Here is a 22661-nt window from a genome sequence, read left to right on the forward strand (position 1 = left end):
AGCTGCTTGCATAATTTAGACACAGCCAATGTTTGTGATAGTGCACCTGCTGTAACAGAGCACCTGTTTCCTACATGTATCACCTCTAAAGCTGCTGTGTGCATGTGCAGTACAGGTCAGTTTTCAGCAAAAAGTGTTTGACAGTTGAAATTGTGAGCGCTAAATCTGAAGTGTTCTCTCCTAATTGCTGGTGGATGATAATTGCCTTCAGCAGAATTTCCATGGTAACCAGAGAGAGAAGAGGGAGAAGAGGGAGAGAGAGCAGAGTGGAGAAATAACACAAAAGAGGGAATCCATCCAACACTTTACACTGGGTGCATGAAAATGTTCAATATAAAAATGGTTTACATGCAAAGAATAGAGTTCTGATCTGTTTGGGCCAAATGTGAAGATTTTGCAAGATGTAAAGAATGCTGTGATGATGATGTTAAAGGAAAATTCCAGGTTCAATACAAGTTAAGCTCAGTCGACAACATTTGTGGCATTGTGTTATGTGTTGATTGCCACAAAAATGTATTTTGGCTCAATGATATGGTTGACAGTGAGGCACTTACTATAGAAGTGGATGGGGCCAATCCTTTAACGTTAAAATACACGTTTCAAAAGTATAGCCACAAGACAAACAATATGCGTGTTATCATAATTTTAGTGTGACAGAATCGCTTACTACCCTGTGTAAATTGTATCCAATTTTACAAATTTGTTGCTATGATGATGTAGCTGTAAACCTTGTAATCCCAGAGAAACAACAATTTAAAGAATTTTACAGCTCAAAAACACGTTTTAACAGGAGACTGAATCTAAGTGCTTTTATGAAATTATAGCCTTCACGTTTCTTCCTTTTAACCCTCCAAACAATTGGCCCATTCACTTCCATTGTAAGCGCCTCACTGTAACCTAACCTCAATTTTTGCTTTTTTTTTTTTTTTTTTTTTAAGAAAAGGAGGGACGAGTCAAAATGTGACTTTTTTGTTATGATCAACACAATGTCACAAATTCTTGTCTTGCATTGAACCCAGAATATTCTTTTAATTATGCTTAATTATGTTTATGCTTTGGCTCTTTGACAGAAACACATTGGCGTGGTTTAGAATAAACCATTATACAATAAATAAACCAGATATCTAATGATGCATCTCAGGTGAGTGGCACAAATTACTGTCCAGCTGCTATCGACTAACCCCAGTGTTGTATTGTGTCACATGTGAGCATTTCAAACATGAGTGTATGCGGAGGAGTTCTGGAGAGTGTGTGTGGGTGTATTCTGGTTGTTGTAGAGTTTGAGTGAGTGAGTGTGTATGTGTGTTGGCAGCACTGTGAATTGAGAGCTATGTGAATTTTGTCCATGTGCCTCTCTCGTGAGTGTGACTTGGTGGGTGGGAGCAATTAATTGCTTAATCATTTTTTATTATTATGACAGTAATTGGGTCACTGAGCAGGTTCTAAACTGGGGCCAGCAATTATTGAGTCTCAGAGTACATAGCCGTATTTGCATGAAAATGTTCAAAGAGATGCTCAGATCTTGACCTTTTAAAAATGGTTACAAATGATCACAATTCATGAGATTTATCGCAGTCTATCTTCAGCATTATCAGAAGCTGTAAAAAGCAACAGACTATACACCAATGAGAGAGATTTCAGTGTTCCAATAAATCTAATAATTACAAACTTGTTCACATGTTTTGTTTGTTATTTTCAATATCAAATGTATTTTTACAATTATTAAATAAAATAATGCAGAAGAAAGACAGACAAGGATTTTTTTTTTAATTGTTAAATATTAAGCACATTTAGTGTGGATTGGTTAAGTGCTCACGGATCAGATGTGTTTCAGCTGATTCTTGAATGCTAACATGGTTTCAGCAGATTATGTGGAGGTTGGTCCACCACAGAGGAACAGAGAAAGTGAATGACTGTGAAATATCTTTGCAACAGGACCACCAGGCGTCACTCGTTCATTGAACGTAGAGAGTGAGTTGGGATGTAGACCTGGAGGAGTGAATTGAAGTAAGAGGGTGCTGTTCCATTGGCTGTCCTAAAGGCTAGAATCAAAGCCTTGAATTTGATGTGAGCAGCTACTGGTACCCAGTGGAGTGAATTCAAGTGTGGGGTGACGTGAGCCCTTTTTGGCTGATTGAAGACCAGACGCGCTGCAGCGTTCTGGACCATCTGCAGTGGCTTAATCATGCTAGCTGGTAGACTGGCAAACTGGGAATTACAGTAGTCCAGTCTTGATATGACCAGAGCTTGGATCGGAAGCTGTATAGCATACTCAGACAGGAAAGATCTGATTTTACTTATGTTGTAAAGTGCGAACCTGCAAGACCGGGCGGTTGACGAGATGTTGGCAGTGAAGTTAGGCTGGTCATCCACTATCGCTCTCAGGTTCCGTGCTGTCCTGGTTGGTGTTAGCATTGATGAAACCAAGATGAACAGAGAGGTTGTGGTCAACAGACAGGTTGGCTGGGATCACAAGGAGTTCTGTCTTTGCAAAGCTGAGCTGAAGGTGACATTCCTTCATCCAGGCCGAGATCTTCGAGAGGCAGGCAGATATACGAGCTAACACGTGGGGTTGTCAGGCTAGAACGAAATGTTGAGCTGTGTATCATCTGCGTAGCAGTGGTAGGAAAAACCATGTGCCTTAATGATAGGTCCGAGTGATTTAGTGTAGATTGAGAAGAGGAGGGGTCCAAGCATGGATCCCTGAGGAACACCATTGGTCAGCTGGTGTGACTTGGACATCTATGAAGGTAAATCAGTAGCAAAACTCGAGAGCTTGCATATTTGGATTTGAGAACTTGTACAATAAATATGTGTACTCGTAAGATTAAATTTACCCTCACAGCATCCATGTGAAAACTTATAAAATAAAAATGTAAAGCTGAATGTTACAATCTGCACTCGGAGACAATAATTCAAAGCTTGTGTTTTGAATTCACAATTGCAGAAAAGTAGTCACAAATGTGTAAAATGACATTCAAATAAATGAAACTACAGACACAAACTTGTATTACACATTAACTTTTGTACTTTAATTCATTTTCGCAGTACAGCCACAAATCGGCACTTACAACCTCAAAAATCTGGCACTGCAACTTTAAATGTTCATGCCTTGACTTTTGCAAATACTTTTGCAAAAAACCTGTAGCAAAACTCACTTGTGCACTTGTAAAATCCTGATGCGAGAGAGCAAGACCAGTTTTGGTGGGGGAGGGGTCAATGAAGTTGTTTTATTGGTTGATGGCTAGCCAATGAAGTGGGACGTTTTTGTACGCGATGACGTCAGGCCACAGCGCCAGCCCACGCCTTTTTGTTAGGGCAAAGCAGAGCCGGTGTTATGGATCAACTGGGGATCGTGTTAACTGGGGGTGTGTGCGTGCATGTGAATAATTTAACTTGCATTTTCAGCAGATTCTTTCAATGTGAGTTCACAAGGAGCAAAGAAAAGACGTTATAAAAAAATGCTGGTATCATTATTAACCTGCTTTGTTTCATTGATGTTTGTTCTAATGAATTTGTAAAAGTTTAAAAGCGATTTTAACTGTTTCACAGGGTAACATCTGATTTCCCATGATAACGTGGGACATTGGTTTGAATGGGAACTGGTGATTACACTTGTCAGAGCAGTAAATCGCAAGAGGAATTATTTTATTTGTAACATTAAAGCATCATAGGCTGATATGTGTCAATAATTGTTTATAATGAATAATGACTTGATTAACCTGAAAATCAACAAAGTGATGGCTGAAATATAGCTTGGATGCTGGTCTAGTGGTTAATCCTGCTGGCAGTACATTCAGTGACCCAAGTTCAAATCCAGGTCAGACAAAATGCATTTGTAGCTTTGCTGCAGATTTTGATGTATTTTTAACAGATATAATGAAAACAATTTTGTAAAACACCCATACACAGACAAACAAATTTTTTTTTTTTTTTAAATAAATCAATCAAAATTGTAACTTAATCTGACAGCCAGCAATTACAGTATAATCTATCTAAGAATGCTTGAATTACTGAAAATAATAATAATAATAATAATAATTATATATATATATATATATATATATATATATATGTATGTACACACACACACACACACACACACACATACACACACACACACACACACACACACACACTACTGGTCAAAAGTTTTGAAACACTTATTCTTTATTATAATTTCTTCACTTTTTAGAATAATAGAATAAAAAGTCATCAAAACTATGGAATAACATAAATGGAACTATGGGAATTATGTTGTGACTAAACAAAATCCAAATTAAATCAAAACTGTGATATATTTTAGCATCTTCAAAGTAGTCACCCTTTGTCTAGAATTTGCAGACATGTACTCTTGACATTTTCTCAACCAAATTCTTGAGGTATCACCCTGGGATGCTTTTTAAACAGTATTGAAGGAGTTTGTTGGGCCTCATGTATTCAGATAGAAGACAAAGGCAGGCCTAACACAGTCTTAAAAACCTAACTCAAGCCCCCACCTTTCAAGTCGTAAATGTTACTGATAAAAATCACGCCAAAATCAAACAAAGGGAGTCCAAAACAGACTACAAATCCATGAAGCCTTGCTCACTAAAGGATCGAACTCTCAACTCCTATTGGATGAGGCACACAACAGAACGTCCCTCAAACATGACATCATCAGGAGTTGAAATACCTCTGAAATGTTTCCAGATGTTGCTTCCAGCGACTTTGTTTGCAGTGTGAAGACGCAGCTCTTTGCTGCTCTCAGGTGCAGCCTCGTAGCACAAGGAAGTAACGTCCGACTTGAAACTGTGGCCATACAATCTCCATCTCGCTGGACGAGTTGAGATTACTCTGTGTTCAACCGAACACTCTAACGGATCCAAAGGAGACCGCCGAGCAATTCGCATCTTCATCCGTTTGCCTACAGAAGTGAAGAGATTAAAGATTTCTCTTCCATCTTCAATCAAGTCGACATTTCTGAGTTCTCCGCCAGCCCGCCGGGAATCAACAGCCGTACCGCCCGCCGACAGAGCGAGGAAACGGCCTCCCGTCATCACCCGAGCCTCAAGGAACCGGGTCAGAGTTAAAGGACGGAGGAAAACACATTCTACCTGTGTCCTCATGCGATTCAAGTAAGAGGTTTACGTCTGGGCAGAGATAGAATATTATAGTGTGTTATTCTTGTGTTTCAAGGTTTTTGCTTGTACAGTTTACGGACCGCCATGTCCGCTCATTATTAATACTCAGGGTATTAATTATCACAAATTTGTTTTGCTGTATTGTGGTCCAACCAAATTGGATTTTTGTGCAATTTCGCCATCGCGGATGAGACAGCAACTGAGTTCATCCATTAAAGAGTCAAATAACACGGGACTGTTTACGAGCCGTCCACCGCGTCTCTGAGTGATAAACTGACAGCTGCTTTCTCTCCCACAATCGCGAAATCGGCTTTAGGGCTGTCACTTCTCTCTCTCTCTCTCTCTCTCTCCCTCTTACTAACCACATACCCACACATACACACACATACACACACACACACACACACACCTTATGTGTTATAGGATTATTTTTATTTCCACATCTAATCATATCACTGTTTAGTTTGTAGTTGTAAGTCGGAAGTTTATTGACTGCATTGTATTAATTATTAATTGATATTACTGCATAAATAAACTTTTGTTTATATTACAAAGAGAAGTGTTTTGGTTTGTTTTGCATATGCCTGTGTCATGCTGACGGGATGTCAGTGCTTGGATTCAAACCTTCATTCATTGTTTTTTTTCCCGAAAATCGATATTCTTTGGAAGCCGATTTTCCTAAGAAAACAATCTAATATTGAGACTGTTTTACTATTTGGTTATTAGTCCCTGATTTCAGGGTGGTGCCCCGTCAATGTTAATCCTTATTAATATTCTATTGATTTTGATAATTGATAATTATCTTTGATGATTGAATTTGAATTTCAATTAACGATTACCTTTGATAACTGTTGATTTAAAGGATTTAAAAAAGCTAACATTGATTCTCATCAATGTTCTATTGATTTTAATAATTAATAACTATCTTTGATAATTATTATTTATTGCTAATAACCAAACTTGCTCCTAAATGTAGCACACTACATTTACTGGAGCCCCATATGAGGTTTTAATGAGTTAGATTCAATTGATTAATTTAAATATTAATTAATAACTACAGAAATAATTATTAATTATTTCTGATAGTAACACTGATCTAAACAACCAGTAAAGCCCTACAAGTTCCCATCTATGTTGGGCACTTATTGGCTGATTTTCTTTATTATTTGGTCCAAGTCATCAATTTCAAAAACTTTTTTTTAAATTAAATTTTAGTTTTGTAATGAAATAAATTAATATGGTGGCACAGTTATATTTTTGTCTACAAAACTAATTTCAAACATTTAAGCATACGCCTTCAGATCAAAAGATTTTTAAGATCATGAGAAACATTTCAGTCATGTGTTTCAAAACTTTTGACCGGTAGTGTATATATATGAACTAAGTTTTCCACACATAGTTAAGAGGATTTTTAAAATGGTCAGACCAATTTAAGATTGAAAATCTTAAGATTTTGCCAAACAATCTGAATTATTAAGTTTCTGAGACATTTTTCATGCTTCCTCAGAGTTCATTCTCATTTATTCTCACCCACTGGTCAATTTGGCATTTGTACTTGCTCTCCACAAAAAAACAAAAAACAAAAAAAAAGCGCTGTTCTGAAAGATTATCTTTTGGCAGTGTCATGTGTAGTTATAAACATATGATATTGTCATGCACATAACCTTTGAAAAATAAAGGATGCTGTTATAACAATGTAAATAAAATACAGGTATTTACAGGGGATTTGAACTCAGGTCGAAATGCATGATTAGCGGACATGCTACCGCTAGACCAACGAAAAATGATTAATCATTTTATCACTATATTATTTTTCATAAATAAATAAATGTAATTTAAGTGTGTAGGCCAATTATTGAGACATTTCAGCCTATGATGCTTTAATTTTGTATATAAAATAATTCCACTTGCGATTTTCTGCTCTGACAAGTATAATCACCAGTTCCCATTCAAACCAATGTCCCATGTTATCATAGGTAACCATGTTACCCTGTGAAGCCATTAAAATCGCTCTTAAACTGTGTCAAATTCATTAGAACAGACATCAATGAAACAAAGAGGGCTAATTTTCAACTAAGTTTTCACATCGGTGATGTAAGTGTAAGTTTCAGCTTATGAGTACAAATATTTATTGTACAAGTTCTCAAATCCAAATATGCAAGCTCTCGAGTTTTGCTACTGATTTAACTTCATAGACACCGCTCCTCTCCAGGTGACCTTGAAGGATCTGCCTGTGAGGTATAACTCAAACTATCCAAGCGCAGTTCCTGTGATGCCCAGGTCAAAGAGAGTGGATAGGAGAATCTGGTGGTTCACTGTGTCAAAACTCGAAAGCAGCAGACAAGTCAAGGAGGATGAGGACAGATGATTTGGTGTTAGCTCTCGCCAGTCGCAGGATTTCAATTACCGACAAGAGGGCAGTCTCTGTTGAGTGTCCTTTTTTTAAGCCTGACTGATGTCTGCCGAGTAGGTTGTTCTGTGAAAGAAAAGCAGACGACTAATTAGTCTCAGCCTCTGATGGCAAGCCCACAGGCCACCCATTGTCCAATGACTAAATGTATCTGGAAAACACTTTCTCACGTAAGTAAGTCATAATCTGATTGGCTAGTTTGAAGGATATTCCATGTGTTTTATCAGTCCACGTGGAAACAGAGTTGTGTTCCCAAGAGTTAAAATGAGTGGGTTTGAGGATAAAATAATAATCACTGGATTTGCCAAAGTTTGCCAGGTTAGTGACAGAGACAAATCTTTTAAAGATATTCAGTTTTGTTTGAGGCACATAATAGCAAGTAAAGATATGAGTATCACTTTATATTCTGCTTTGTTTTCTGTTTCTGTGAAATAGTCTTTACTGAGGTTTTCTGTGCTGTACTTAGACTCTACACATTTTCTGCTATTTTTCCATGTGTTTTCTGTGCAAATGCTCATAGAGACTGCTACACCAGTGTTTTATTTTGGTATAATATATCTCAGATAACCCTGCCCTCCCCTCACATAATGACCAAATCAGCAGTGATTGATCACTTTACATGTTAGTCAGATGGTTCCTTCTGTCCAACTTAGTGGTTCTTAGCCAGTTTACTGTACAATAGTGCCAAGACCTTTTGTCTTTTTAGTCAAAGGTCTGGCAAAGCGAGACTAAGAACACCCTAGCAATGAAATAGCAATGTACTAAAAAAACCCAGAAAGTCTAAGCAACCACAAAGCAATGCCCTAGCAACCACCCACAACACACTAGCATTATGGAACATGTTTCACCTAACACAATAGCTGCTTTTCCACCACCGGGGCCAAACAGTTCTAAGCACAGTTAGTAAAGGTACCAGTAGCATTTTCCACTTGAGCACGGTTCAGTGTGGTACGATTACAAAGCGGAATTCTCAGCACAGTAAGGTAACCATACTCAGGACAGAGAATCGTACTGGTGAAACAGCTTTAGTGACACCGCATAGTCAGTCCATTCCAGTCCAGAGTTCGAAGCACCACAGTGGAAAAAGAAACTGTAACCATGCCAATGAGCACAAATCTGTAAGGAACAGCATGGTTCGGCAACGAGAACCATTCAGCATGAGTCACTCACTCACAACATGTGACTAAATGTTAAAATACTAACAAATTTAATTCCAAAAACTACAGAACAATCAGGAAAATCTATACTAAAAATCAAACTATGACTGAAGAGCGGCTCTAAAACTGCTTTGGCTCTTAGCTTCAGTCTGTCCATCTGGCACTGCTGGTGAAGGAAGTGATGCTGGATCTTTTGAAAGATTATAGAGACTTAAAACCTTTAGGCAGAGGGAGTTTCAGCTCCAAAAATTGGACCATAAATTGGCTTGGACTGTGTCCCTAGATTACACACATTTTAGTTGGCATCCTGAGGCTCTAAAGATTGACAGTCAGTGGAGGAATCAATCAGGCAGATGCAGACAGACTGTGTTTGTGTGTGGATTTGCATCGAGTTCATTTTTCTTCTGTCTATGTGCACAAGCTGTTCATCATTCACAATTATATAAATGCTGTGATTCAATATACTGCTGAAAAAACACATTCTCATATAATGTTTTTATGAGTATGCATGACCATTTGCATAGGTTTGCAGCAGTTTGAGTCGTTTGGCAGGTCTGAAAATGGACATGCCCTTTTTGTGATGCTAAGAGTAGGCTGTGCCTTGCATAACAGGTAAAAGCATGTTTCAGAGAGAGGATGAGAGGAAGAGAAAAAGAAATAGATGGAAAAGTGGATTTATCTATACACCTACTCCTATTCATGCTGTCTCCGGCATTTTCTCTCCTCCCACATGCATCCTGTGATATGTGTATGGGTGTGTGCACAGACGTCAGCAAGAACTGAAAGTGCGTAACACTCTGAAAATGGTTATAACCGGATAAAATGTTGAGGTTGAAAATCGGACAGAGAGATTTTTATTAATTACATAAAAATGTATTTGTGTATACAGGTTTGAGTTTCCTGATCTCCGCTATCTCTCAAATCAGCTTACAAACCTGCTCAGACTCCACTAGATAGATATACAAGCCGTTCAAAACTGACTGTACATTTAAAATACAAGTGAAGTTACATATTTCTGTAGTGTTTTGGTGGGATTGGAATTGGTGTGCTCTTATTGGTGGATGACAAATTTTCTTGTCTATTCATTGATCATATTTTGCAGTTGTGTGATTTAAAAATGTTTACTTTATTTGTTGGGCCTGCGTGCCGTGACACATTGGTTTGGTTTAAATAAAATCTTCCCATCAAAAGTGTTGCTGGAGTTACCTTGTATGCAAAATAATCAGCTATAAAAGATGAACTAATTGACAGCATTATATTGCTAAATATGCTCAGAACAGACAATATATCATCACACTGAATAATAAAAAAAAATGCTTTAATGCTATTTTGTTTAAACAACTTCAAAGTCAGTTATTGTCAGTGATTTAAGTCTTGATCAGCCACCTGTTACACCACACAGTTTCAGACCTGAACAAAAACAAATTCTTTGTTATCTAATCAAACATTTGCTTAAACTGACCCCTACCCAATCCTAACCCCTTCCTAATTCCCCTAACCCTTCCTCTACACAATCCTAACCCATTCCTCAATAAATCAATTTAGATAATTACATAAAACTCACAAAAACATTCAATTTACATTTTAACAAATTCACTGTCACACAGCAATTATCACATCACTGCAGTCATTATCACTCATTTAGTGTCAGCACAGAGTGAGTAATAACAACATTCTATGAGGGTGTGTGTGCTTGTGTATGTGTGCGCAATCTGTGCACGTGTGTGTTTTTCTTTTAGAAAATTCTAAAGCAATTCTTATTCATTATTGTTTTGTCAATCCACACACACACACACACACACACACACACACACACAGACACACACACACACACACACACACACACACACACACACACTCACACACACTCACACACACACACACACACACACACACTCACACACACTCACACACACACACACACACACACACACACACACATACACACAGATGAAAATCTGGACTGGTAGGCCAAAATTCCTATGAGTCATACAGCAAGTGATTTATTCACAGGGTAGTTGCTTTTTCCCCATCACTATTGTCCCCCCAGGGCCGTCACCGGACATATAGAGGGGGGGGAGGGGGGAGTCATTTCTTTTTCTTAAGGGGGCACGCTTTTTATGATCTGAGACACAGAGAAAGACCAAAACAATATCCACACCAAAATACAAGACAACTCAGTCACTAGTTATATACCATATACCATGTTTTATAATAAAACATCTCATAACACCAAAACACCATACAAACAAAATAGTCCAGCCTATAACAATTGTGATAAATTAATAAATCACACCACAGGCATTTGCATTTATGTAGCATATAAGCTTATACACTACGTAAACATGTATCGGCACATCAAAAGCTCCTCAATTCCAACAACACAATAATAAAACAACAATAACCATGAAACAACAATAAAAACAATAAAAATTGCTGCTCTGTCAATAACAAGGCCTTCTCGTTAGGCCCATTCCCTCTTCCTACCGCCTCACCTATGTCTCCACTCTGATTCACCCTCTGTTGATGTTGGTCGTTGAAGTTGATGATGACTCTTTAATCCGCTCTCTTATATACATGCTGCCGCCACACAGAATCATTACACAGGACTGCCCAAATTAGATTTGAGACTGCAGCGTGAAAAAGAATGTCATCCTATTGCCCGACGGGCCTGTGTCATCCTCAGTAAGATATTCACCCCGGTTTCTTCTAGCACAGAACCTGTAGCAAGCATACTGTACTAAAAGTTGCCTTGTATAGAAAAAGTCTGTTAAATAACCAAATAGTACATTTGGTAAATAAAATAAAGGCCTTGTATGTCACCCAGTACAACCTCTTCATACTGTACATTACCATCTCTCTGTCTTTCATAAATTTGTCTATTTGAATCATGTATCTTTTGTGACAAAAAATAACTCACAGAAACATGTACAAAATAACTTAGTGCAGGGGTTTTTAAACTGGGGGGTTACAAGGAGGTAATACTATGTGGTCTGCAGAAAATTTACTACAAAAAAATAAATAAAAATTTGACTTTATTACTGTTTTATTTTCTTTCTAAGGACTAATCAGTGATAGATTGCTAAAAAAAATCAATGATTATTTACAGTAAGAAATAAAGCCAATTCAAAATATAGTTTAATATATAATGAAAAAAATATATATATTTGTTATGTATTTCTAAGTGTTTGTCTCTCCTTACTTGCAAATTTGCATACTATCAAGTATACAATTGGTGCCAATGGTCTCTACGATCAACTTAAGCTTGCGATGCTTTTGGGAAACGCAGCCCAGAATAGTTTGTACATGTGTATCCCTTTATCTTGCACACTCTGGGTTGTTAGGGAATATTCACTATAAAGCTGCTTTGGAAATTTTTTGTTTTATTTTCTGTGAAATGCAATGTACAAATTGATTTCAATTTACAGTAAATTGTAGTTTATTTGTTGTTCTTCAGGCATATACACCAAACATTAATAGTGGGAAGGAAAAAATACACTGTCAATTTAAAGAAATATTCTGGGTTCAATACAAGTTAAACTCAGTCGACAGCATTTATGGCATAATGTATTTACCACAAAAATGCATTTACAGTGAGGCACTTACAACAAATGTGAATGGGGCCAATTTTGGAGGGTTTAAAGGCAGAAATGTGAAGCTAATAATTTTATGAAAGCACTTTAAGGAAATCTTCTGTTAAAACTAATGTATTATTTGAGCTGTAATGTTGTTTAAATCGTCATTTTTACAGTCGTTTTAGGGGTTTTAGGGGACATTACATCATCATAGCAACAAAGATGTAAAATTGGATATAACTTTACACAGAAAAAGTTAGCAAGCTATTTTATCACACTAAAATCATGTTAAAGCTGCACTATGTAAGATTTTTTGGTTAAAAATGAACAAATTGCCATTATTGATTGAGTACATAAACAACCAGTGTTCAGAACAATGTTCTTACCTTACCCTGATTCACTACTGTAAGCCTATAAAAATTATTTGTATTTTGAGCTGTCGGGTCCGATTTGGTGCGAAATCGCTGGCTTATGACATACATCCTTTTTTTTTTTCTCCCAATCTGGAATGCCTAGTTCCCAATGTGCTCTAAGTCCTTGTGGTGGCGTAGTAACTCACCTCGATCCAGGTGGCGGAGGACAAATCTCAGCTGCCTCCGCGTCTGAGACCATCAACCTGCGCATCTTATCACGTGGCTTGTTGATCACGTTACCGCAGAGATATAGCACGTGTGGAGGCTTCACACCATCCACCGCGGCATCCACGCACAACTCACCACGCGCCCCACCGAGAGCGAACCACATTATAGCAATCACGAGGAGGTTACCCCATGTGACTCTATCCTCCCTAGAAACCTGGCGAATTTGGTTGCTTAGGAGACCTGGCAGGAGTCACTCAGCACGCCCTGGGATTCGAACTAAGGAACTCCAGGGGTGGTAACCAGCATCTTTTACCACTGAGCTACCCAGGCCCCTGTGACTTACATCCTTGCGTCTTTATGTCATGTCTGTGAACATAGGAAAGAAGAGCCGGCTGTCTCATTCCCATGTAAACAGTAAATGGTGGTAATGCACTGTTTTAGTTTGCCAGTAGCCTTTAAAAAGAAGAGAGAAACTACAGTTAAGTCAGTCACACTCACACAGTTCAGGACCGCAATCTGGATGGATGTTTGTCTGTTATCCGTTTGCCGAAGTTGTTTACCTGCTATAATGCTTGGATATGTTGTCTGGTAGGGTTGTTGAAGCTTATATTGCTTGTCATGCTTTTATGAATTGAACATTACTCGTGTGTTAACCGATCATGATGTATCTACAGTATGTTGTTGGTGGAAGTTATGTGACATGTTTACTAATATTTATGACTTCTGAAATTGACTTCTTGTAACTGTTATATTGCATTTTAAGCATATTATTTTCATGTTTAATAAAGTATATTTTATCCCCGTCATTATTGAATCTTCGTTTTAAGTTTTTAGTTTACAGTGTTATTGTGTGTCTTGCATAGACAATATTGTATTATTACGGTTCATTTGCATTATCAACTGAGGCTGTACAATATAATATAAAAATAATAAAGTCTTCCACTGAACTCGTATCAGCCATATCACCTCTTAAATTGATAAGTGTATTACAATACAAACATTAATAGTAGATAAAACACTTGAAAAATTATATTAAAATATATGGATAGTGATTGAGGTGATTGAGTCCCCTGATCTCTTTGTAAACTCTTTGAGTCTATAGTGTCAGAAAAGTGCCAAAGTGTCAAATTCATTCATTAAAATTATGTGAATATAAGTGTTGTTTATCTTCATCAAAGCAAATAATATTTCAGTTTAAAATGTTTCATCATATAACATTATATCAACATGAAAATAGCACATTATGACTCCGGCTCTGAATATCTCCAGTCATGATCACACACAGGCGATGTCCAGGTAAGCTCAAATCATGAGATTCATCCACCAGAAGAGCAGTGCCGAAACACGAATCACGTTTAGTGTTCTTCCGTAACTTGCTTGAAATTTTACATTTCAACCACAGATGTAGCTAGAGAGCATAAAATTACGTAGTGCAGCTTTAACACACATATTGTTTACGACTTTTGAAACAGTGAGTATTTTACCGTTTACGGATTGCCTCCGTTCACTTTCATTGCAAGTGCCTCACTGTCACCTCTATTTTTTTTTCTTTTCTTTTTTTAAGAAAACGAGGGAGGAGTCAAAATTTATTTTTATGGTAAGCAACATTATGCCACAAATGCAGTCGATTGAGCTCAACTTCTGTTGAACGCAGAATATTCCTTTAACACAAACTAAATATTTTCCAAATATTTTAATTGTTTATTTTGGCTTCAGTACAATAACAATATAAAAAGCAATTATTTAATTTTGCAAAAAACATGTTGTCTTTATAATATCACACTTAATATTGTTCTCACACAGTATAAATATGTCTACATGAAAATATACAGCTGCATATATATATACAGGGTTGGGGAGTAACGGAATACATGTAACGGGATTCCATATTTAAAATACAAAATACAAGTAACTGTATTCCACTACAGTTACAGTTTAAATCATTGGTAATTAGAATACAGTTACATTCAAAAAGTATTTTGATTACTGAAGAGATTACTTTGCATTTTATTGCCATTTGTTTCATTTAATATTTAGTCCTTTCACATGGAAAACATTTATACATATAAATGATGCGATCCAATAAAAGCTAAGATAAAATGCTATTCCTAGCCATTTTACATACACATGTTACCAGACACGATCATATTTTTTAATCAAGAAAATTCACGTTGGATCATAATTTCTTTTTTTCTAGTAAGACCTTTGATATTAGGGCAAAAATCTTATTCTTGATAATAATTTTTGTATTGTTTTCCTGTAAAAATATCTAAAAATCATTAAAACAAGATCAGTTTGATTTATCTTGTTTTAGAAACAACACGGCATAAGATATTTAGGTTTTTCTGAGAATGTATTTTTAACATGTGTATTTTGTCTTACTGTACTGGCAGAGTTTTTATAGTCAAAACAAGTGAAAAAAATCTACAAGTGCTGAAGAAGTAATCCAAAGTATTTAGAATACATTACTGACCTTGAGTAATCTAACGGAATATGTTACAAATTACATTTTACAGCATATATTCTGTAATCTGTAGTGGAATACATTTCAAAAGTAACCCTCCCAAGTATATTATATACACTGTGTGGCCAAAAGTTTGTGGACACTATATGTGCTTGATGAACATTTGATTTCAAAACCTTAGGCATCAGTTTCCCCCTTTGCTGTAATAACAGCTTCCACTCTTTTGGGAAGACTTTCCACTATACTGTATGTAGTAACATGGCTGTAGGGATTTGCTCTCATTCAGACACAAGGCTATCAGTGAGGTCAGGAACTGATGTTGGTCGATGGGGCCTGACTTACAGTTGCTGTTCCAGTTCACCCCAAAAGTGATCAGTGGGGTTCAGGTCTGGGCTTTGTGCAGGCCAGTCAACTTCTTTCACACCAGACACAGTAAACCATTTCTTTATGGACCTCACTTTGTTCACAGGGGCATTGTCATGCTGGAACAGAAAAGGGCTATCCCCAAACAGTTGCCACAAATTTGGAAGCACACAAAGCCCAAGCCATTACATAAAGAAACATTAAGATTTTTCTTTACTGGATTTAATGGAGTAACCAGATTCGTTAATTAGAAGGGGGTGTCCACAAACTTTTGGCCATATAGTGTATTTCAGGGAGGGGTTCCCTCGCAACGGGATCATAGAATTTAGGTCCTAGGCATTAAAAAGTATGAAAACCCCTGACTTAGTTATCATAGTCAGACATCTCATTAGTCAATATATTAATCCAATATCAATTACAAATTATTTATAATTAAATATCGTTTTATTGTAAACACTATGCCATTCTTTTGTTTTTAAAATTATTTTCAAATTATCAGATTATTTCAAAATAATCGTGCAGTATAACTGTCGTTGTACGGTGGCCCTCACGAGCAAAACAGAACTCATAGCGCCACCTTGTATTCTTTTGTATTACATTTCAGATAAGCACAAGCTATTTGTTTGCATGTTCAAAGTAGCTCAAAGAATATTATCGGTTATTTATATCATTTTGACAGTAATTATAACACATTTTAAATAATGTTTATAAAAAGTATATTACATACGAAAGACATAAGGTACATTTCAAAATGTAATTAATTAAGCATTTATTTTTAGAATATTTTATACAATCGAAAACAATATTAAATAAGAATGAGTTATAAATAAGTAAACTTACCATTCTTTATTTATTGATTGATTGAGTGAAAAACGAGTGTATTTGAGCGAATTAGTATGCGCGATGACGTCATTGACGCTGCACCGCCCCGGCAGCGTCACGTGGTACAGAGTGGCGGCGGAAGCGGAAGGGAAGCAGCAGTGTATGCTGAAACATGGCGTGCACATACACAGTGAGAGGCAGAGAGATGACAGCCGGCGTGTGTTTGTTTTCTGCGCTTATCTCCGCATGTGTGATGCTGCAGCCCTCATCGGCCAAACCGGGCAATTTAAGGGTTATCACAGATGGAAACTGGGACGACATCCTGACAGGGGAATGGATGATCGAGTTGTGAGTGAAACGTTTGAGTTGTGCAAAAGTGTTTGTGTTTGGCTTTACATTATGATTAGTGTAATATATTAATCTAAATCAATATCTAACCACAGGTCATTAGATTATTCCACACTGCAGTGTCCTTGTGATGCGCTCTGGTTAGAGGAAGTTGGTCTGTGGTCTTGAAGTTATGCAATACACTCTGTGCTAGAAATAATTTAAAAGAAAGAAAAAGGGGGGAAAAAAACCTGCAGCTACAATCGTACAATGGGATTGTAATTAAATATATCCAATAGAAAACAAATGAGTTTCAGTGTCTGTGTGTGTGTCCCTTGGCTGGGATATTCCCTCTGTGTTATTGGATTAAAAGGTTTGCCTGTCTGCTGCAGTTTTGCTCCATGGTGCCCAGCCTGCCAGCAGCTCCAGCCCGTGTGGAATGAGTTTGCAGAATGGAGTGAAGACTTGGGGGTGAACATTGCCAAAGTGGATGTCACCGAGCAGCCAGGTATGCCATTACCTGCCTCCCCCCTTACTCTGCTGTTATGAACGTGTGTGTGCGCACATGTCTGTTTCTCTGCTCACTTGATTGCTGGTCTTCTGTGTATCTCACTCTTTTCTTTCTTTTTCTCTCTGTGCTGCAGGTTTGAGCGGGAGGTTTATCATCACAGCTCTCCCAACTATCTACCAGTAAGTTTCATTCCAGTCAAGCACAGATCTTGCATTTAACCTTCTGCTTTCACTTTATGCGAGGGACAAGAAAGAAAAAGTAAATGTGTGTGTGCATCGCAGCTGTAAAGACGGTGTATTTCGGCGGTATCAAGGAGCCCGATCTAAAGATGAATTCCTGAGCTTCATTGATGAGAAGAAATGGCAGAGCATAGAGCCGGTCTCTTCCTGGTTTGGCCCCTCATCCTTCCTGTGAGAATATACTGCATCTGTGTTTACTTGGCTGTGCTTTGGGGTCAAATTTGTCTCCAAAAGTTAGATAAATCTGACAAAACCTCCCTTTGGGGACAAATGATTCATGAATAATGTTTTTATTGTTATTATTACTAAAGAAATGTATAAAGATTTCTTGTTGGGGTTAGTCTATAGCTATTATAATTAACATTATGTATAGCAATTGAGTTTTATCTGACTCCATATATTTAATGTAATACATTTTCTGTTACTGACTGAGTTATTTTTTTCAGAATGAACGCGATGTCGGCCCTCTTTAAGTTATCCATGTTCATTCGGGTGAGTATGTCTGTTAATAACTGCTGCAAACGAGACAGTTCTGTTACGTTTCATTCACTTTAAAGGGATAGTTCACCCAAAAATGAAAATCCTTTCATCATTTACTCAACCTCATGCCTTCCCAGATGTGTATATCTTTTTCTTTTTTTAAATTTGTGAATTTGAACACAAATTAAGATTTTTTGATGAATGTCTCTGCTTTGTTTGTCCATTCTATGCAAGTAAAAGGTGGCCAGAACTTTGAAGCACCAAAAAGCACATAAATACAGCATAAAAGCAATTCACACAACTCCAGTGGTTAAATCCATGTCTTAAGCGATATGATAGGTGTGGGTGAGAAACGGATACAAAATTAAATTCCTTTTTCTATAAATTCTCCTCCCTGCCCAGTAGATGGCGATATGCACAAAGAATGCAAATCACCAAAAACAAAAGAAGAAGAACTCTTGTGAGACAAGAGAGCTCTTAGGATGACTTGTGGCAGTGGACATTTATAGTACAAAAGAACATAAATATTAATCTGTTCCTCACCCACACCTATCATATCATTTACTGAAGATATGGATTTAACCACTGGAGTCTTATGGATTACTTTTATGCTGCCTTTATTATGCTTTTTTTGAGCTTCAAAGTTCTGGCCACCATTCACTTGCACTGAATGACCAATAGAGCAGAGATGTTTTTCTAAAAAATCTTCTTTTGTGTTCTGCAGAAGAAAGAAAGTCAAACACATCTGGGATAGCATGAGGGTGAGTAAATGAGAGCTTCTTCATTTTTGGGTGAACTATTCTTTTAACAGTATGCACTCTGTGCTAAGTGCTTTGTTATGTGCTAAGTGTTTCTTTGTTCTTGTCATTTATGTACATTTTTACAATTATAAACAATTAATGTGTAATAATTTATTAAACTAATTAACTTCACAAGTTATGTTTTTAATATTTAATAATTTTTTATAATTTATTATTACAAGTTAATTTATAAAACTAGTGGTGACAGCACCATTGCTGTCAGCAGACATGGTGTCAAAGTTACACAAAAGCTGTAATATGTAAGGGACTATGTACAGTCAGCTGGTCATTATCCATAGTCATTCAATAACATTGTGGGAATTTTAAATGAGCACAAACACCCTAAATAAGTCATTTATTATTTGCTAAATGATCTATTCATATACTGTAGTAACTCAATGATCTATTACTGTGTGTTTTAGCATTGCCACAATTACTTAACAGAGCAGCTGGGCATCCCGGTTTGGGGCTCATATGGAATTTTTGCTCTTGCAACACTTTTCTCAGGATTGACCCTTGGATTGGTGAGTGTGCACACAAACATAAAAGTTCTGTTCCATAACCTAATGAGATGCCTTCCTGCATGATTCATAGGCACGCTTCCGAAGCTGATCCAAACGATAGAACAGTTACGCATAACTTACTTAAATAAAGTTCCTGCTTTTGGTCCCTGGTGGGAAAAACAACGCTTGGAATTTAATTTGTTCGGGTATAGTTCCATAACTAACTGATTTTACTTCATGTACTTTTACTTTTAGGCCAAATTCTAAGGCAGCATCACATGTATTCTTCACAGTGAACACTTAATGAATTAAATATAATTTAAAAATTGACTAATATATCCAATATTTGTGTGTTTTTGTGCCTATTAGTCTGTCATGTATGTTGTTAGCTTAGCAACATGCTAACATCAAACTCAACTGAAATCAATTGTGATTTGAGTTTCCTGCGAGCGTTGCATGTAGAGCATTTCAAATTTGTCAAGTATGAGATTTCATTTTAGATAGGATGCTGCCTTGGAAGGTAGCATCCTATCTGTGTTTTGGTACAGTACAATACTTTCTTTTTTGCATTGATCTCATGTTGGTATTTTCTTTGTCAGGTACTGGTTTTCACTGCAGATTTTGTGTTCCCGTCACGCCGGTTTGCACCAGATTATTACCACAGTAAGTTTGAGTATTTATGTGATTTCGAGCCTCCCTGTCTGATTACAGAAACGTATAATGTACCAAAGGTTCATTTATGATACTCGTGCAATGAAATTGTAACATAGTCATTGTGAGTGTGTTTTTGTAGAAAAACAGCCTGCAGGGCAGGCGCGTCTCCTGCAGCAGTCAGAAGATGAGCAGGAAGCAGACGGAGAGGAAGAGGACGATGAAGATGAGTACGGAGGAAAGGCTGAAGAGTGGCGACGAGTGGGCGGTGCTGATGCTCTTAGGAGAAGAGGTGTGGATGTGCCGGAGGAGGACACCTAGAGGACCGGAGAGGAACTGCCTCTATCTCACTGTGCACAAAACCACCACTCCAACCACATCGCTATGGCAACACCCACATGTACTGCCATGGCAGCACTCATTGAGCTTGTTGATGTCATATGTGATGTCATAGCTCCCCTCCCAAATATTCAGTCACCTTTGACTGAAAGACTGATGTGGTTTTGCTTTTCTCTGTTTCTCGCTACTGGTTTGTGTGTTTTTTCTTTCACAGTTGTCAAGTTTTTATGATTACACTCCTTGCTATGCACTATCCCTAGTGTGTGTTTGTGTGTTAGAAAAATATTTGGACTTACTTTAAGGAATATCACGAGTCACAGCTGTAATATTCCCCATACAAAAAATTACTAAGTAAATAACTAAGAAATCAACCTCACTGTGGATCTGCAGTTAGTTGTAAATTAGGCTTTTGGGAATTTTAAAGGTTTTGCGCTTTACTTTGTATATATTTTATTATTCAAACTCTTTGGATGCCTGTTATATAAAGCCAGAATGATCAATTTGCTATTGTTTTAATGGTTTTTCTTCCACTTGGAGTTCAGCCTAATACTTTTTGCAATTTTGTTTTTCTTTTTTCAGTTTAGAAAATGCCTGAATTAACACCTGTGTATAGACCTTATTCACGCTATCGCCATCTTTGATTTTTAATGGGAATGACAATGAGGCTGTGAGGGATAGACTTACAGCCTCTTCAATGGCACGAACGGTATAAAGCTGTATAAAGCTCCTAGATCACAACTGATTTTCCACAGCTTATATTGTCTGGAGTTCTTTGTATACTGAATGTTCTTGGATAGATATTTTATCAATGTTTTGTTTGCGGAATTATCCAAAAACATTTTAAACTGCAGTACAGCCCATTGAAGAGACTGTAAGTCTATCCCTCACAGCCTTGTTGTCATTCCTGTTAAAAATCAAAGATGACGCTAGCGGGAATAAGGTCTAAATGTATTAACGTGTGTGTGTGTGTGTGTGTGTGTGTGTGTGTGTGTGTGTGTGTGTGTGTATTGACTGTGGATATTTTGTTGGATGAAAATGAACCTGAGCGCAGTGACCAGATTTATTGATGTTTGACACTTAAGGAAATGTGCTGACATTTGTTTCAGTCATCAAGCAGAATCTGACTCTGTTTATGTTTAGAACATAGTTCATTTAAATTTGCATCTGTTACATGCCACATATGTTATTGATTTTAGATGGTGTATTATGTTCTGTGTCAAGTTAAGATGTCAATTTGAAATGTATCTCTGTCTTGCAGTTTATTTGTATGCTTTTTACATCTGATATTTTCATTCACTAAAACACTCCCTTTGTGTGTTTGTGAAGCAAATCCCACTACTTTTCACTCTTGACCCCTGACTTGTCCTCTAGAATTGAAGTGTGTCTTGATATATTCTGCTCCGCTGCCCACAGCAAAAGTACTAAAGCGTGAATGTGTGCAATTTACAACTGTGCTTACAGTGTGAGTGCGTGTGTAAGGTTTTTGGGATAATTCTGGATTTGAGTGTGAATCAGGACTGTTAATAAACAGTTTAAAGCTGCTTTGTTCTAATGCTGTGATTTGCCAGGTATGTGACCATATTCACCATACCATAACGAGCCTAAATGCAAATATTCTATCTTTAGTTTTATCTTTAGTCTTGCTAATTTCACTTCACTTTTTGTGACATAGATGTTGAGTGGCCCCAAAAAGTTTTTTGGACATTAATGTATGAATGTCACTTCATTAGCAAAATATCAAACCAAAGAGAGAGCACATGCACAATTTTTTTTAATAATAATTATAAAAATAGGTTTATCAGGTATTAAAAGAATAGTTCACCCATCATTTACTCACCCACATGCCATTCCGGATGTTTATGACTTTCTTCTGCAGAACACAAAGATTTTTAGAAGAATATTTCAGCTCTGTAGGTCCATACAATGTGAGTTAATGGGTTCTAAAATTTTGGAAGTTCTGGAGTCTTATAGATTATATTTATGCTGCCTTTATGTGCTTTTTGGAGCTTCAAAGTTCTGGTCACCATTTACTTGCATTGTATGGACCAACAGAGCTGAAATATTTTTCATTTGTGTTCAGCAGAAGACAGAAAGTCGTACACATCTGGGATGGCATGAGGTGGAGAAAATGATGAGGGAATTTTTTTCATTTTTGGTTGAACTTTTCCTTTAAATCATAAAACAAGATATAAATTGTTCAAAATTAAGATTAGAAAGTATTTGAATGCTAATGTGGTTAAATAGCGTACATACATTTCCTTCTGTGAACTTGAGGGAAATCAAGGTCATACATCCACTAAAATGGAACCAGTTGTT

At 37.1% G+C, this 22661-nt stretch overlaps 1 protein-coding gene across 1 annotated transcript; it reads left to right on the forward strand.

The window, feature by feature from the left end:
* Positions 1-16622: 16622 nt before the first annotated feature.
* On the forward strand, positions 16623-21886 carry LOC127414240 (thioredoxin-related transmembrane protein 1-like). Its single transcript, XM_051652122.1, has 8 exons — positions 16623-16843; positions 17215-17330; positions 17467-17512; positions 17615-17743; positions 18019-18064; positions 19275-19376; positions 19955-20018; positions 20149-21886. Exons 1-8 carry the CDS (start codon positions 16668-16670, stop codon positions 20325-20327), a joined length of 858 nt encoding a protein of 285 aa, XP_051508082.1. The 5' UTR covers positions 16623-16667; the 3' UTR covers positions 20328-21886.
* The last annotated feature ends 775 nt before the right edge of the window (positions 21887-22661 follow it).

This window comes from Myxocyprinus asiaticus, chromosome 23 (genome assembly GCF_019703515.2).
Source record: "Myxocyprinus asiaticus isolate MX2 ecotype Aquarium Trade chromosome 23, UBuf_Myxa_2, whole genome shotgun sequence".
Classification (NCBI taxonomy): Eukaryota; Metazoa; Chordata; class Actinopteri; order Cypriniformes; family Catostomidae; genus Myxocyprinus; species Myxocyprinus asiaticus.